Genomic DNA, 16,156 nt, shown 5'->3' with positions numbered 1-16,156 from the left:
TGAATCTAGAGTTTTTAATTAATTTGCCAATTATTTTTTTTAGAGAGAACGCTCTTATCTTATTTGATCGATCGTAATCCAACTCCTTGTCATAACATGAACTACACTAGAGTAATAAAATATGACAAATTAGAAGATAACATTATCATATCCTATTTGCCCCAACAAACAATGAATTATAACATGATAAAATAATTATCCTATCGTATAATTATTCTATGGTATCGCCTTTTTTGACCACCTAACAAGCTCTAAGTGTCAAATAAGTGTCACGCGTGTCCAAAAATAATTCTTGTATATTAATTTATATACATATAATATTGTATAACCTGAAGTGAATTTGTGTGTGCCAAGTAAACTTCTACGTCTAAGTGCATGTTTAACACATTGTTCCATGCACCTCGAGCAATTCACTAAAGGAAGCCTTTGGTGTCTTTTGGATTGAACAAACGTTGAGCATGTTAACAAATTTCAAAACATAGCTTAAATAAACACATCGATATATGATATATTTATAATTACATTCAACATGAAAACTATAAATTTCTTTTGTCATGTTCACCACTTGGGAAAGTGAAAAACTACCTAGAAAAATATAAAACGAAGAACACAACAAATCCACAAACACACACACATATAGCATGTTTGGTTCTACATCTTTGCCTTTTTGACACGCTTTATTTTGTAGCTTCTGTGCATTAGTCATATTTGACGTGATTTCATCACAAAATATATGTATTTAAAGCTAAATCAAACACACATGTAATATTGCTTTGGAATTGACATGAATCTATTATCATCTTATACTAAATCAAACATGCATGTAATTTTTTGCCCCGAGTAAAAATTTGATAAGTCATAATTTTTACATTTTTAAATAGAATTGGTGTGATTTTTAATTTCACAATGAGTTTTAAACATGTATTTATTTACCATACATAATAATTTTATAATTACACAAGACACAAGTTACACACATCATATAACGATTTACCCTTATATTTTAATCATAACAATACTCCTTATTCCAAGAAAATATAAACCCTAAAATTCTTTTTATAAAAAAATTCGTTTGTTTATCTTTTGTCATTTTATTTTTGACATAAATAAGTTTGCAGTTGTTGAAGTGAATAAAAAAGGGGAATAGAAACTGAGAAAAGAGACTAACGAGTTTACCTGCGATACAGATACGGTCCCATCCCTGTCTTTCCCTTTTCTTTTTCTCACATTTCATTTCTCTCTCTTCTCACTTTCTCTCTCTTTCGCACGCTTCAATCTCTCAGTTCGATCTCTCTTCTACGCGACAATCTCTTCAAATTCGCAACAACGCACAATGGTTCATAAGGGAAGCCCTAGCGCGTCGCTTTGTCACTCTGCGCCGTCTCCCCGATGATCATGGAGCTCTCGGATTCCACCGGCGGTGACCGAAACCTCAACGCGCCGCCGCCACTGCCGCCGCCGCACAACAACCACAACCAAGACGCGCGTTCCGGCCTCGGAATCGACCTAAACGAGATCCCGTCGCCTTCATCTTCGTTTCCAGAAACCCTACCGGGCTCCGTCACCGTCGACGTCGTCCGCTCATATCACGACAACCCGGCGCCGCCTCCGGGAGGTCCCGCCGCCCTCCCCCGCAGTGGCTCCTCTCCCTGCGCCGCATGCGCCAAGCCCTCCCCCGCCGCCGGCAGCCACCACCAACTCGTCGTGTGCGACGGCTGCGAGCGCGGCTTCCACCTCGCCTGCGCCGGAATTCGCGGCGGAGGCCGGCAGGCAGCGAGCCTCGACGAATGGGTCTGCGGCGAGTGCGTCGCCGCCGGAGTGAAGAGCAAGCGGTGGCCGTTGGGCGTTAAGCAGCTTCTCGATATCAATGCTCCGCCGCCGAGCGACGCCGAAGGCGACGGAGGCGACGATGAAGTGCAGGTTTCGAGGTACGGAAAACTTCACTTTCACATTCAAGCTCTCATTTTGTTATCTACCTTATGTATATGTATAACCTTGTGTTTTCAGTTTGCTGTGTTTTAGTGTGTAATGTGAAGTTAAACCCTTTAAGGAGGTTTTTCAGTGAGGATGTTGGGAATGAGTGGTATGGCTTGTTGGTTTGAAAGAATGAAGAGGTTTTAACTGTGGCGGGATCAATGTGGGTGCTTTAGTGTCTGCTTGTTGTGCTGAGAATGTGTTTTTCTTCTTTGGTTCATTTTGTGTTTTTATTAGGTTTTTGAATTTTGGAGAGTATGCTAGGTTAGTATGGTTTTTGATTTCTTTATGGAAATGGTGGGGCTTTTGTGAGAAGAGTGTAGTCAAGTTTTGAGAAACTGAGGTAGTTAGCTGGTTGGATATGGTAGCTGGAAGAATATATGTGAGTTTGAGGCCGAAAGTAGTTACTTCAAAAATCACTTTTTTCTTTGATTATCTAGTGGGATAAGGTGTTGTTGTTGTTGTCTTTGGTTATTCATGTATCCTAACGGATTCCTTTTTTGTAGTCGACCTCAGGTAACTCTTTTCTGTTTTTAGTTTTTTGTGAAAAGTAGTGATGTGCTTTATCTATAGTATCAAAGAAACAAACACCCACGTCGCGTGGGGAGAATACGCGGCCTAGGGGAGAATCGAACTGCTCATGTTGTCATCACGCGCGGCTTTGCGACTAGGGCCGGTGCTACTTGAGCCATATATAGTTTTTGTTATAATTGCATAGTTGTTGCTGCATTCAATTTTCCGTTCCAAAAATGATTTGATCCTATTTCAGGAACCTTGTCATTAAAACACAACCAAACAAATTTTCAAGCTCTCTCCCCTCTTGAAGACAGGAAATATCAATGCTGTTAAAATTGCAATCTAGATCACAGGATTGCACGGTCTTATGATCTTGCTGCCCTGTCCCGTTCTGTACCATGGTGTTACAATCCTGCTGCCCTGTCCCGTTCTGAACCATGGCCAAAATTGCCAATAGATGAGATCATAGTGAAGTCATGAGATCGTGCAAGTTCTGCAAACCTGAAATTGGATATTTTTGTGGTTCTGGTTCACATGAACCTGGATTTTTAACCAATTTGTGTCCCCTAAATTGTGACTTTGCTTCCTGAAACAGACCTCATCTCTCATTCATTTCTGTTTATAGGTTTTTGAATTTTAGAAAATATGTTAGGTCAATATAGTTTTTTTAAATTTTTTTTGAAAATGCTAACTTTTATGAAGAGTTTAATGAAGTTTTGGGAAACATAGGTAGTTGGCTGGTAGGAGATGGTAAAATGATAGAATATGTAAGTGCGAGCAGTTACTTCCAAAATCACTTTTTTCTTTGATTATCTATGTATCCAAATGATTCCTTTTTCGTTGTCAACCTCCAGTAATTGTTTTTAGTTTTTGTAAGTAGCAATGCTCATTATTTTTATTATAAAAAAGAAGCTAGCAGCTTCATAGCACAGGGAAAGCTGGCCTAGAGGAGAATCGAACCCCTTACATTGTGATCAGAAAACATGCAAATGATGCAATGGCATTGCAATTTGGGCTGGTGCCAGTTGAGCTATAAGCTTGTTTGGCTTATATAGTTTTCAACTTTTTTGTTTTAATTGAATAGTTGCCACTGGATTTTCAACTTTCCATTTACAAAAGTAGTTTGATCCCATTTCAGGAACATTTTCATTAAAAGAATGCCAAACAATTTTTTAAGCCTCCTGCTTTATGAAGACAGGAAATACATTGCTGTACTGCACTTATATATATATATATTTATATATTTGCACCTTTGGTGTGATGTTTGTAGGACAAAATGGTACAAATTTAATCGGAAAGGAATTTCCTATGGTACTATTGTTCTTTTGTTAATCGGAAAAGACTTACTGTGAATACTAAATAGGAATTAAAGTAACATTTTGGGGACATTTAGTGGACTTTCAATTAAAGTTAGCATGGGTGACTCTGTAATGGAAATGGAATTATAATTCATAATTTTAATTTTAATTCCAATTCTACTATAGTTGAAATTGATTTAAAATAATAAATTCTGTAATAGTCAATTGTGCGCAATTGGGCCGCCATAGTGGTGTCGTGTCTCAGTGCAGTCCCGTGCCGCATCTGAGGCCCAAAGGAGAGTAGTTCAGTGTTGCAGTTGTTGTGTGAATTATAGCTGTTTTCGCGTGGAATTGCTGCCAGCTCAGCAGCTATTCTTTCCATGTACACACCCCCCCCTTTCTAGCCCCTCAAACGATGTCGTTTGGTGCTGATTAAGAGGGTCAATAAAATCCCCCTTTCGAAGGCTAAATAGCATACTGCTCTCACTTGTGTCATCTGACCTAGAGCTCATTATCCGTGGAACTCTGGCACACTGATCTGTGGTTTCTTCTCTGTTCACATCCTGTTCTATGTTCTATTTTAATTTTTTAGTATGTCTATGTCTTGTTTTCTTTTTCTTTCATTGTTGTGTTCGGATGGGTAACCTTATGTTGCTCTTTCTTGTTGTAATTCCTTTCTTTCTTCTTTTATATTCCTTTCCTGTTATTATATATGGCAGTGTTTAGGATGTTGGCTAAGAATTAGGGTTTGTGCAGCGTATTTTGTAATTCCATGGAGTTTTAATATGGAAGTATCATTTTCAGTTAGGGTTTCCAAACTTTAAAATTAGAATTAATCGGTCGGATTGCAATTCCAATTCCAATTCCAAATATAGACGATAAATAGGCATTTAGTGTTTTGCTAAATATGGGCAATTTTTTACTGAGGTTTGCTTTCACATGGAAAGTCTAAACACCTGTGCACATACAGTTTTCCCAAAACACTGCTAGTTCTTTACAGTACCCTAGGCTTCTATGGGATTCAAATTGTGAAGCAGTTTTCAGTAGTAGCCATTGTGGCCACAATAGCAGCATTAGCATGATATAGGCTTCACCTTAAACATTATTTAGGTTCCTATTGTTTACAAAGCTATAACAAGTATGTATGTCTAATGCTGTTGTCATGGAATTGTTTATATCCCGGCCATGGCCACTGTTGTTGAAGCGCAACATTTATTTTCTTCTAAGAAGGCAAGAAGCTATTTATGTAAATAGTGAATCATAAATACTATTTCGCTTGTAATGCTGTATCGCTGGTAGTTGATGTCCACATTAGCATATATGCATTGCCATCACATGTTTTTACTTGTATTACCCTACCTGTCTTTCTTGGTCAAATTAACAAATATTTTTTTGATTGAGGGCATGCAAAGTGGCTTCCCGTTATTCCTATTTCAAATTTCAAATTATATAAGCAAGGTGTTTAGAAATAAACTTCATATCATTCTCCTTTTTTCTGTTCCCACATAATAGATTATAAATCTGGTATAATTTTAGAATAACTTTATAAAGCACAACTGAACTCAGCATAAATGACATGTTATTAATAGGGTCTGTCATATGCTGATGTTTATTTAAACACTGAATTACTGATATGTTTTGGGTAGCTTGCCTGCTAATTGATGAATTTTGGTGTACTTTGTTGTAATCTTCATTTCCACTTATGTCTTGATCTATTCATGCTATAATTTATGCTTCCTGAATCCCCAGCTGTTTTAGGTAGTTACTTTTTATGTTTATTTTGGTCTTAGAAAGCACGCTCTGGGTGATAATTCTTTTGCTGCCAATCCATTTGGTGCCCTAGTGACGAATTCAAACTTCAACAATGGGAATGCTAATGGCTTCGAAAAGGCATCTGAAGTTGTGACACATGCTGTTAGAGTCGGTTTTGAGGATATATTGAACCATACTCAGTCAATTACTAGAAGCTTTGAGGAGGTACATATCAATTTCCCTCTTGTAATTCATAGTAGTATTAATAATATAGCTATTAAAATACCATTCGAGTCCAAATGAGATAATTTTGCAGGCTCTTAGAGATTTTGTATCTGAACGGCGTGGTGTACTAGAGGAAGGTTGGCGAGTGGAATTTAGACAATCAGTGAGCAACTCTGAACTGTATGCAGTTTACTGTGCACCAGATGGAAAGATATTTGATTCTGTGTATGAAGTGGCTTGTTATTTGGGGCTAACGTCTGGCTACAACTCTATTGAATCTGAACTAAGGAGTGAGAGGTCTCTCCCTTCTTTAGGTGGGCCTCCATCCAGAAAAAGAAAGTCAACAAGGACTACAGTAGCCAACGGTTCTATGGAAAATCGGGGAACCTCGACGAATAGTAATTGTAAGGATCCTCCTTGTGATGGTTTAAATGTGGAATGTGCTAGTGCTAGGGGAAATATCCCAAAACCCTCTGAAATTGGAAGAAAAGAGGATTGCCACTCCTGCTCTCAACAATCTGCTGTAAGTGCATCTAATTCATATAATCAAATTTCCTCGTTTTATTTGTGAAGCTGGTTTCATTCTATTATTTTTTTCCCATACTAATACAGAATTTAGGGATTATTATAGTGAACCTAAAATTAGCTATTTCAGCCTGATTTTTTGTGTTTTATATTTCAGGATGGACTTCCTCTACAGTTCAAGGACTTCTTTGTTCTTTCTTTGGGGAAAGTTGATGGGAGACCTTCATATTATGATGTTAATCTTATCTATCCTGTAGGTTATAAATCTTGTTGGCATGACAAGATCACTGGCTCTCTTTTTACATGTGAAGTTTTGGAAGGTGGTGATTCTGGACCTATATTTAGGATCCGAAGGTGTTCCTGTTCTGAATTTCCTGTTCCAGTTGGGTCAACCATACTCTCAATGTCAAAACTTTGTCAAGTTGTGAGTCAAACCAATGAAGGTGAGAGAAAAACTAATGCTAATATGGATTTAGATTATGATGAAGGTCTCCAAATGATGCTTTTAGACTCTTGTTTGCCAACGGAAAATGATATCCTAAGTTGCTTCCCAAGCTGCTCGATTGAGTCACGTGATATGTCAGATGTATTACACCCTATTACTAGTTCAGTTCAAGATAATGCTAGCAATTCATTAGCTGATAACTTGGGGTTTAATGGCCTTGGCGAAATTTTGGTGGAAGAGCGGTCGTCATTCTCTGCGTGGAGAGTTATTTCTCAAAAGCTAGTTAATGCTTGCAAGGATATCTTAAAACTGAAAGGAACTCTCAAGTTCTATTGTAACCATGTTGATAAGTGGGATTTAAGGAATGGAAAAAGTGATACATACTGTACTTCGTTGGATAAATTTTGTGGTTCTCTTGGTTCAGTTGGCATCCCAGATGTAATTTATTCAGACAATGATCTGGAAGGTATCTACGTGGCATTGGGAAAATGGTTGGAGCAGGATAGATTTGGATTAGATGTTGAATTTGTGCAAGAAGTATTGGAACAGCTTCCTAGTGTCCAAGACTCTTTGCAGTATGAACTTTTAAATAATAGAAATAATAGCTCGTCATTGCCAACAGTTGAAAATGGTTTCTTAGTGGTTGAATGGAGAGATGGATCAAAATATCAGGAAGAAGCAGTTCAAGCTTTATATGGAAGGTCCAAGAAGGTGACTGAAAAAAGTATTAAGGAAAGTTGTCATCCACCACTTGGGAAGCCATTATGCTCTAGGGCTCCTGGTGAGCTCATTGGTGACATTTTTCAGGTATTTATGTTATCTGCCAATGGTGGATCTGATATTTTTACGTTAACCTTTTACATTCGATGGCATTATTATTTATATGCTATGATATAGTCTTACATTTTTCTGCTTTTATCTTCCAGGCTTGGGAGCTTTTAAAGCGATTTCATGAAATTCTGGACCTGAAAGAACCATTGACATTAGATGAACTTGAGAAAGAACTCATTAACCCCTGGTTTGATGGATCAAATTTTCTTGAGAAATCTGAGAGGGACATGGATGAAAGTCAAGTTTTTATTTCCCTAGGAGCTGATGGTAATGGTAGACCATTATTATCCCCAAGATGTGAAGTTGATCCATCAGTTTCCATAGAAAGTTCTCATGCATTTATTCATGTGGAAACAGAAGCAATGAAAGAGACAGCTCAAGTTAAGCTTGCCTCTTTCACATATGCCAGATGCTTCGGTGTAGCTTTGACCAAGGCTCATAAATCGTTGCTAAGAGTTCTAATAGGTGAATTGCTGTCAAAGGTGGCTGCCCTGGTAGATCCAAATTCTGAACCTGGAGAATCACGAACAAGACGGGGAAGAAGGAAAGATATGGATAGTGCAGTTCCTGCTAAACGAACCAAGCTCAATATGCTTCCTATTAATGAATTGACTTGGCCAGAATTAGCTCGTAGGTATATGTTGGCTTTTTTGTCAATGGATGGTAACCTTGAGTCTGCAGAAATTACTGCTCGCGAGAGTGCTAAAGTATTTCGTTGCTTACGTGGTGATGGTGGTTTGCTGTGTGGTTCTCTTACTGGTGTGGCTGGGATGGAAGCAGATGCACAGGTGAGCATAGCTTCTTAATACAATTATCATTGAGTTTTATCATCACCTTGCCTAATGTGATTAGATACTCAATACTCATTTGCTTCACAATGCTAGTACATGGGACCTTGATAGGCCGTTCAAAAAAAAAACATGGGACCTTGATATAAATTTATTTGGCATTTAGGCTCAATTCTAAGATACAGGTTTTTATGGTTTCCAAACAAGAGATTAGATTGTAAGAAAGTCACTTTAGGTTTAATAATTTCTAGAAGGCTAAACGATAGGTGGGGTATTGCCAACCCAGGCAAGTCTTTTTCCTCTGAACTTGTTGATACTTTGGGATGGGGTCTAATGATCACTTTTGATTTTTATATGGATAACTAGGACATTTTCATTTATTTATACGGCTTATGGAAACAGGGCACAACTTGTGAGCAGAATTGAATTTGACAATTATTATTTATGGGCTAAGAACTTGAATTTCGATTCAACAGGTTATGAACTCAAACTTTAATTTGTTTAAACTAGTTGATTGAAAATTTATTGATTTAAAGGGAGGATGGACTAAGAAATGGCGATAACTGAGGAAAACAATGGGATTTTGAATAAGAACCAGGAAGAATTATGATGCTTACTGTGGAGAATGCCTATAGCATACTAAATTGCTAAGCAAATTAAGGACATTCATATATATATATATATTAAAGACTAAAACTCTTCTTTATCATTTTAGTGGACATACTTTAATTATAGGCTTGGATTCCCCATGATAATAGTTCTTTGAATCATGCTTAGTCTAAGTACTTCACATTAGACTTGCTGTTCCTTTGTGATTTAGCAAAAATGGTAGTTAAATGCTTGTCAGAATGTTGTACTGGCTAAGTTCTGCTTTTCTTTTTCCTATAATGTTGACAAGTTAGCCTAACCAAGCCTTTCTGGTTTAGTACTTGCTGTTCATTTGGATATGGCATAGTTTTATTCCTTTAGTCAGCTTTGTCATGACACGAGTGGAGTGCTTGTTTTATCTGGCAATTCAGTTTCCTTTTTAAAGTATTTTTTTGTATGGCATTCCATGTGTTTAGATTTTATATTTTGCTGCTGGTCAAACTTTTCTGGACTACAATTTAGGTTGTCAAACTGAAAGGAATGATAGAAGTATCAATGACAAGCTTTTTTGTTTGGCTCTCAGCTGCTTGCAGAGGCTACAAAGACAATTTTTGGTTCTTTAAGCAGAGAAAATGACATACTAACCATGGAAGAAGAAGAGTCTAATGCAAAGGGTGCTCCTGAAATTTTTTTGGCAAATGATGGTAATGTTCCTGAATGGGCACAGATGCTAGAACCTGTCAGAAAGCTACCAACAAATGTAGGCACCCGAATCAGAAAGTGTGTTTATGAGGCTCTGGAAAAGAATCCACCAGAATGGGCAAGGGAAATACTGGAGCATTCAATCAGTAAGGAAGTGTACAAGGGCAATGCTTCTGGACCAACAAAGGTGCTTCTCAGTGGCATTTCTCCTTTTGTGTGTGTGTGTGTGTGTGTGTGTTTTTAGGGGGTGCATGTGATATACATGGAAGTGGCCAAACCAAAACTAAGGTAGAACCACTATTTAGTTGCATTGATAAAACTGTTGACAGTTTCTTGACCATTAGATCAGATATCTGACCAAAAACCTTGTGATAGAATTCAGTGTATATCGTGGGGTTCATGTTACCTATTACAGAGAGTTTCTTCATCAATGTATAATAACTGAACTAATGGCTTCATATTATTCTCTATGTTACAATGTGGTAGTTCATCTGGTTAAAATAAAGTGTTCTTAATTTTTGTTGTTGTTAAGAAAACATGATCCTGAATTGAATATTATTCTTGTTTATAAACAGAAAGCAGTTCTTTCAGTGTTGGTTAAAGTTGGTGGTGAAGGATTGCAATCGAATCCCAATAAAAGCCAGAAAAAGAAAATTGTTATATCAATTTCTGACATTATCATGAAACAATGTCGCATTGTATTACGTCGTGCCGCTGCTGCAGATGATTCAAAGGTTTTTTGCAATTTGTTGGGAAGAAAATTAATAAATTCTTCAGATAATGATGATGAGGGGCTTCTTGGATCTCCAGCCATGGTAGCCCGTCCTCTTGACTTCCGCACTATTGACCTAAGATTAGCTACTGGAGCTTATGGTGGATCTCATGAAGCTTTTCTGGAGGATGTCCGCGAGGTCTGTCTTCCAAAACTTCAAATTGCTTGACCAGTCTTCTATGTTGTTTTCTCTTTAGATTACTACTCCCTTTTAGGCTCACCTTTCTCTGCTTTTATGGTATTGTTTCTCTTTATAAAGATTATTGTGAATGCTTCTTTTATGCTTGCTTCTGAACTATTTTAGTCTTTGGCTCTAGAAACATCATGATTGGTTTCCTCATGTTCGACTTCACATACTGGTCTCTAATGTGTTTTCTATTAGATGCCAAGTCATTCTTATTTTTGACTTGTGGAGGGCACTAATTTGTAGATTTGATGTTACAGCTGTGGAACAATGTCCGTGTTGCTTTTGGGGATCAACCTGATTTAGTTGAGCTGGCTGAAAAACTGACCCAAAACTTTGAATCATTATATAATGAGGAGGTTGGTAGCTTGTTTGTGTCTACGTCAATACACATAATCTTGTGATTTCAGTAGTTAATTGAACTTTTAAAATTTCTTCCTTTGTTACAGGTTGTCACCTATGTCCAAAGATTTGTGGAATATGCTAAACTGGAATGCTTAAGTGCAGAAATGAGAAAGGAAGTTGGTGATTTTATTGAGTCAACAAATGAGATTCCGAAGGCCCCTTGGGATGAGGGAGTATGTAAAGTATGTGGCATTGATAGGGATGATGATAGTGTTCTACTATGTGATACTTGTGATGCTGAGTATCATACATATTGCTTGAATCCTCCACTTGCGAGGATCCCTGAGGGAAACTGGTACTGTCCTTCTTGTGTTGTTGGTAAACATGCAACTCAAAATGTTACAGAACGTACACAGGTTATTGGCAAACGGCAAAGTAAAAAATTCCAGGGAGAAGTCAATTCTCTTTACTTAGAATCTCTAGCTCATTTATCTGCTGCAATTGAAGAAAAAGAATACTGGGAGTACAGTGTGGGCGAGGTTTGTTTATGCACACCTACTTATGTTACCTTTTCATTTTCTTAACATAGCTAATCCATACAAGCCTTCTTGGTAGAATGGAATTATTGTCTTATTTTTTACACTTTATATTTGTTGTATCATTCTGGAAAATGTTTTTGTCAGTAATTGGATAATGCTGGTATGTGCTTCCCATTTGCTGTCATCTGAATGAATTTTAATGGGATTATATCCTGTATAAATGATATATTGTCCTGACACTTATAATTTTGCTAAATTTTCATTCGTTACTTGGTTTCCTTGGTATAGCCAATTTTCTAATTTTCTTGTATGTATAAAAGGTAACATCAAAATATTGCTTTTACTGATGCAAAGGCTCATTTTTTTGGTTTTGAGCATGATGTTACGATGCTGGAATTTACTACTATTATTACTAAGCATAAAATGCTCTGTATGGTGCATCTTGTGTTATGATTGATAACTTATTTCTGAAACTGTTTTCTGTGTTTGTATTTGCTTACATTTTTTTAAAATCATTGCAGAGAACTTTCCTTCTCAAGTTTTTATGCGATGAGTTGCTTAATTCTTCCCTGATACACCAGCACCTTGAGCAATGTGCAGAGTTGTCTGCAGAGTTACATCAGAAATTGCGTGCACACTCTGCAGAGTGGAAAAGTCTGAAAACTAGAGAGGATATTTTATCCACAAAAGCTGCCAAAATTGATACTTTCTCACTAAATACTGCTGGAGAAGTTGGTCTTAAGGAAGGGTTTGCTTCTTTGTTATCAAATACTGGTAAATGTCTGGTCCAGCCACATACTGCAGTTGACAATCCTAGTAATTTTGGGGTATTTGTTGATAGTCTGCCTTCAGAAGAGGTTACCAAAGATAAGTATAGGTTTGATAGTGTTGATAAAAGCATATCTGTGACAAATTCAGATTCTGATAGCCAAAATATGAATTCCATAGATGTAGAGGGGCAATTTAGAAATGTCTCTGGCGCTGTGGAGTCTCAATGTACAGACAAATCCCCCAAGTCTTTTCCATTGCCAAATCATATGCCTCAAGAAACAAATGGTGCTGGTGGAGCATCTCTTGTTCAGGGTAAAAACCAGAAATGTGAGGGAAAGGACATACCTACTCCTGTGTCTTACCAGCAAGGAATGCCTGTTGATGTTCCTCAGATTTCTGTGAATGAGTCCGAACCCTACCACCTTGAGCTCATTGCCATCAAACGTGATATTTCGCTATTGCAGGACTCCATAACTAGTGTAGCATCACAGCTGCTGAAGCTCTCTGTTCGCCGGGAATGTTTGGGTATTGATTCCATTGGTCGATTGTACTGGGCTTCGGCTTTGCCCGGAGGACGTTCACGTATAGTTGTTGATGCAAGTGCTGCTTTGCTGCATGGAAGAGGAATGACATTTAGCAGAGACTATGTGGAGAAGTTTTCTGTTCTGCAGCATTGTGCACTATCTGACAAGGATTCCTCTTTAATGTCTCAGCCTAGTAATCCTTTGGGCAATAGTTCTCCGTGGATTGCTTATGAAACTGATGTTGAAATTGAAGAGCTCTTAGGTTGGCTGGATGATAGTGACCCTAAAGAAAGAGAACTGAAAGATTCCATTATGCTGGGGCCAAAATCAAGATTCCAACAGTTTATTAATGCACAGACTGAAGATCGGGCCAAGGACCAAGGAAATGTTTCTATGCCAAGAAACAGAGAGAAAACAGTATCTAATTCTCTTGTTACCAAGGCAACTTCCTTGCTGGAAAAGAAATTTGGTCCCTTTGTTGAGTGGGATAATAGTGAAGTGTTAAAGAAGCAAAATAGAAAGACCAGAACAACTAATGATGAAAAGTTGTATAGGTGTGAGTGCCTAGAACCCATATTGCCTTCTAGGAAACACTGCACACATTGTCACAAAACTGTTGCGAGTGACATTGAATTTGATGGGCACAATGATGGCAAGTGTAATGCAGGTCTTCTGGCCATAGAGAAGAATAAGGATAAAAATGGATCTTCTAAAGGAAGAGGGAACTTAAAATGTGATACCTTACATGAAAAATTCAGAGCTGATGCGGAAACAGCTTTGACCTCGGTTAGTGGATCTTCTAAGCTTAGCTCAAGATTGATTAAATTTTCAAATGAAGAATCCACATGCCCATTTAATTTTGAAGATATATGTTCCAAGTTTGTGACAAATGATTCTAACAAGGAACTTGTCAGCGAAATAGGTCTTATTGGTTCAGATGGTATCCCATCCTTTGTTCCTTCTGTATCTCCTTTTGTTAGTGAATATACACTCTCAGCTCAAAAGGATGAAAGCATTGTTGGTGGTGTGTCCATAGTGTCAGAAAGCCGGGTTTCTCAGGGAAACACTGATGGAGCTGGCACATGCCTTGACCATAAATCTGGCATTTCTACTGGAAAATTGGCTGCAAATGAAAGCAATAAATCCAACAAATCATCCTTGAGAGAACAAAGAGATGGAAAATTCTCTTTTTGTAGTCCTGCTTCAGTTATGGGAGCCGATGGGTGCTGTGTGGTTCCTTCGCCTTCATTGAGACCACTAGTTGGAAAAGCTTCTCACATTTTGAGGCAGCTGAAGATAAATCTACTTGACATGGATGCTGCACTCCTGGCAATTGCTCTTAGACCATCAAAGGCTGTGCCAGACAGAAGACAGGCTTGGCGTACATTTGTAAAATCTGCAAAGACTATATATGAGGTTTGTCTTATTTCTGTGGGTCTAGCACATACAATTCTCCATTAACAGGCATTGGCAACTCCACATGTTTCTCATTCCTTTAGTTTCAGCACTGCAACTCACCTTATTGAGTAGTTTTTTGTTTTGATTCTCGTTAGGAAACAATTTGATGACTTTTTTATGCCACTTTGCCCTTAAACTCCAATATCAGTGAAAAACAGCAGTTTTATGTTTGCACATGAATTTTTTGACCAATAATTATACCATATTTGTAGTTCAAGCAGCTTAGTAATGAATGTGAACTTGTGTTTGTTAATTGATGTTCCTTCCATTTTTCAGATGATTCAGGCAACATTTACACTGGAGGATATGATTAAGACAGAGTACTTGAGGAATGACTGGTGGTACTGGTCATCATTCTCAGCAGCTGCCAAATCTTCTACTTTGCCTTCCCTTGCCCTTCGCATATACTCCCTTGATTTAGCCATTATATATGAGAAGATGCCCAATTCAAGCTTTACTGACAGCTCTGAACCTTCTGTCATAGCGGAACCAAAACCACTGATGAATGTGGACACAGAAAAATCCAAAGCAAGCCGGAAGTCAACCAGGAAAAGGAAGGAATCAGATAGTTGATCTCATACTTATACTCTTGGCTCAGAAAATCTGATAGCTGATTGGTTTTATGTGGTGTGATGTGATCATCCACTGGTATGATTGGGCCATGGGGCAGCCACAGCTGGTGTCTCTTGCATGCTTGTACATATAGGTAAAACTGACCTGCTAACTCAGATGCTGGTTTTTGGCTAAGCAGAATTTGTAGGATTATCTGCTTTCAGTGGGGGGCTCCAGTATGAGGGAAATTGTGAGGATGCGTCCAATTTTGAAATGATTTCTGCTGCAGCTGTCCAGTTGGCTGCTCCATAGCAGAGAAGTACATTTTTCATTTTTCTAGCAGAGTCTGATCCATAAATGTATACAAATGGAATTATTGTAAAGAAGGAATAGGAAAAAAGTAGTAAAAAAAGGAAAGGATGGGAAAGAAGTAAGAAAATGTTAAGTCGAGCAGTTGTAGGCAATATTTCATTCTTTATACTTTTTCTCTGACCCCAGAAAAGTCCTGCACACGCATGCCCTTGATTTTGTTCTTGGGCATCTGCAGATGTGTTAGAATGCAGGGGAATTATTGGAATCAAAGCTTTTTTCCATCTGCTTTGTGCTGCTTGCGTAGTGCGTGTTCTGTTTGATTTGTTTATTTGCATAATTCCCATAATTCTCTAGTCATGTTTGTGGGGGGTTTAACTTAGACACTAATAGCTAGCCCCCTCCTCAGTTTTAGCATCTCAATGAGGATTAAGTTACTGTAAGTAAGGGTGGTTCCATCGTTATAGCACTGCCACGAGGCCTGTCTTATTGTATCTTAATGTAGTTTCTGATTTGTGACATTAGTTCATGTGCATTGCACGTGTCGAGTTAGCCCTTGCATAAGTGTTTGCTGCGTCCATTATACTAAAGTGTAAATGCAGATTAGGTAACTTACTAGGGTGTGTTTGGGAGGTAGGTTGAATGATATCTGTAAGCTTTCTCATTGCTTGCTTGATGATGATCTTTAGGTCCGAATATCTCTGTTATTGGTGTTAGATTATATCTGTTATGCAACAGAAATATCTGACATAGTATGATCGTTGGAATGCTTGTTAATAATGAGATTTTTGTGTAATTAACTAGCATGGCTTATATTGAGTTTCTTGCAATTTTGTGCTGGAATCTTCCGACAAATTCTTAGTGAGAATTTAAGTTTATCCATATATCTTATAGTTGATATTGCAATGTCTCTGGTTTCAACCGATAGATTTGACTCTAGCAAATAGTATTGGATGAGTCTTATTTTTTTTTGAAGAAAAAGCATAACTCTACTTTTTTGTCTGCGCTTTTAACAAGTTATAAACAATGTTGATGTATATTATAGTAAATATTTCACA

The 16,156-nt window shown here is 37.8% G+C and overlaps 1 protein-coding gene across 1 annotated transcript; it reads left to right on the top strand.

The window, feature by feature from the left end:
- Positions 1–1,153: 1,153 nt before the first annotated feature.
- On the top strand, positions 1,154–15,898 carry LOC100820223 (methyl-CpG-binding domain-containing protein 9). Its single transcript, XM_006594225.4, has 11 exons — positions 1,154–1,928; positions 5,579–5,765; positions 5,857–6,288; positions 6,448–7,542; positions 7,662–8,354; positions 9,526–9,831; positions 10,220–10,555; positions 10,861–10,959; positions 11,050–11,484; positions 12,006–14,195; positions 14,514–15,898. Exons 1-11 carry the CDS (start codon positions 1,390–1,392, stop codon positions 14,808–14,810), a joined length of 6,609 nt encoding a protein of 2,202 aa, XP_006594288.1. The 5' UTR covers positions 1,154–1,389; the 3' UTR covers positions 14,811–15,898.
- The last annotated feature ends 258 nt before the right edge of the window (positions 15,899–16,156 follow it).

This window comes from Glycine max, chromosome 13 (genome assembly GCF_000004515.6).
Source record: "Glycine max cultivar Williams 82 chromosome 13, Glycine_max_v4.0, whole genome shotgun sequence".
In the NCBI taxonomy this organism is placed as follows: Eukaryota; Viridiplantae; Streptophyta; class Magnoliopsida; order Fabales; family Fabaceae; genus Glycine; species Glycine max.
This window is presented reverse-complemented; position numbering and strand designations above follow the sequence as displayed.

Bases quoted from the DNA above. Each gene is read 5' to 3' on its own strand.
- LOC100820223 (XM_006594225.4), top strand. From the start codon at position 1,390: ATGATCATGGAGCTCTCGGATTCCACCGGCGGTGACCGAAACCTCAAC. The intron at 10,960-11,049 runs GTTGGTAGCTTG...CCTTTGTTACAG, and splicing joins AATCATTATATAATGAGGAG to GTTGTCACCTATGTCCAAAG. The intron at 14,196-14,513 runs GTTTGTCTTATT...TCCATTTTTCAG, and splicing joins CTGCAAAGACTATATATGAG to ATGATTCAGGCAACATTTAC.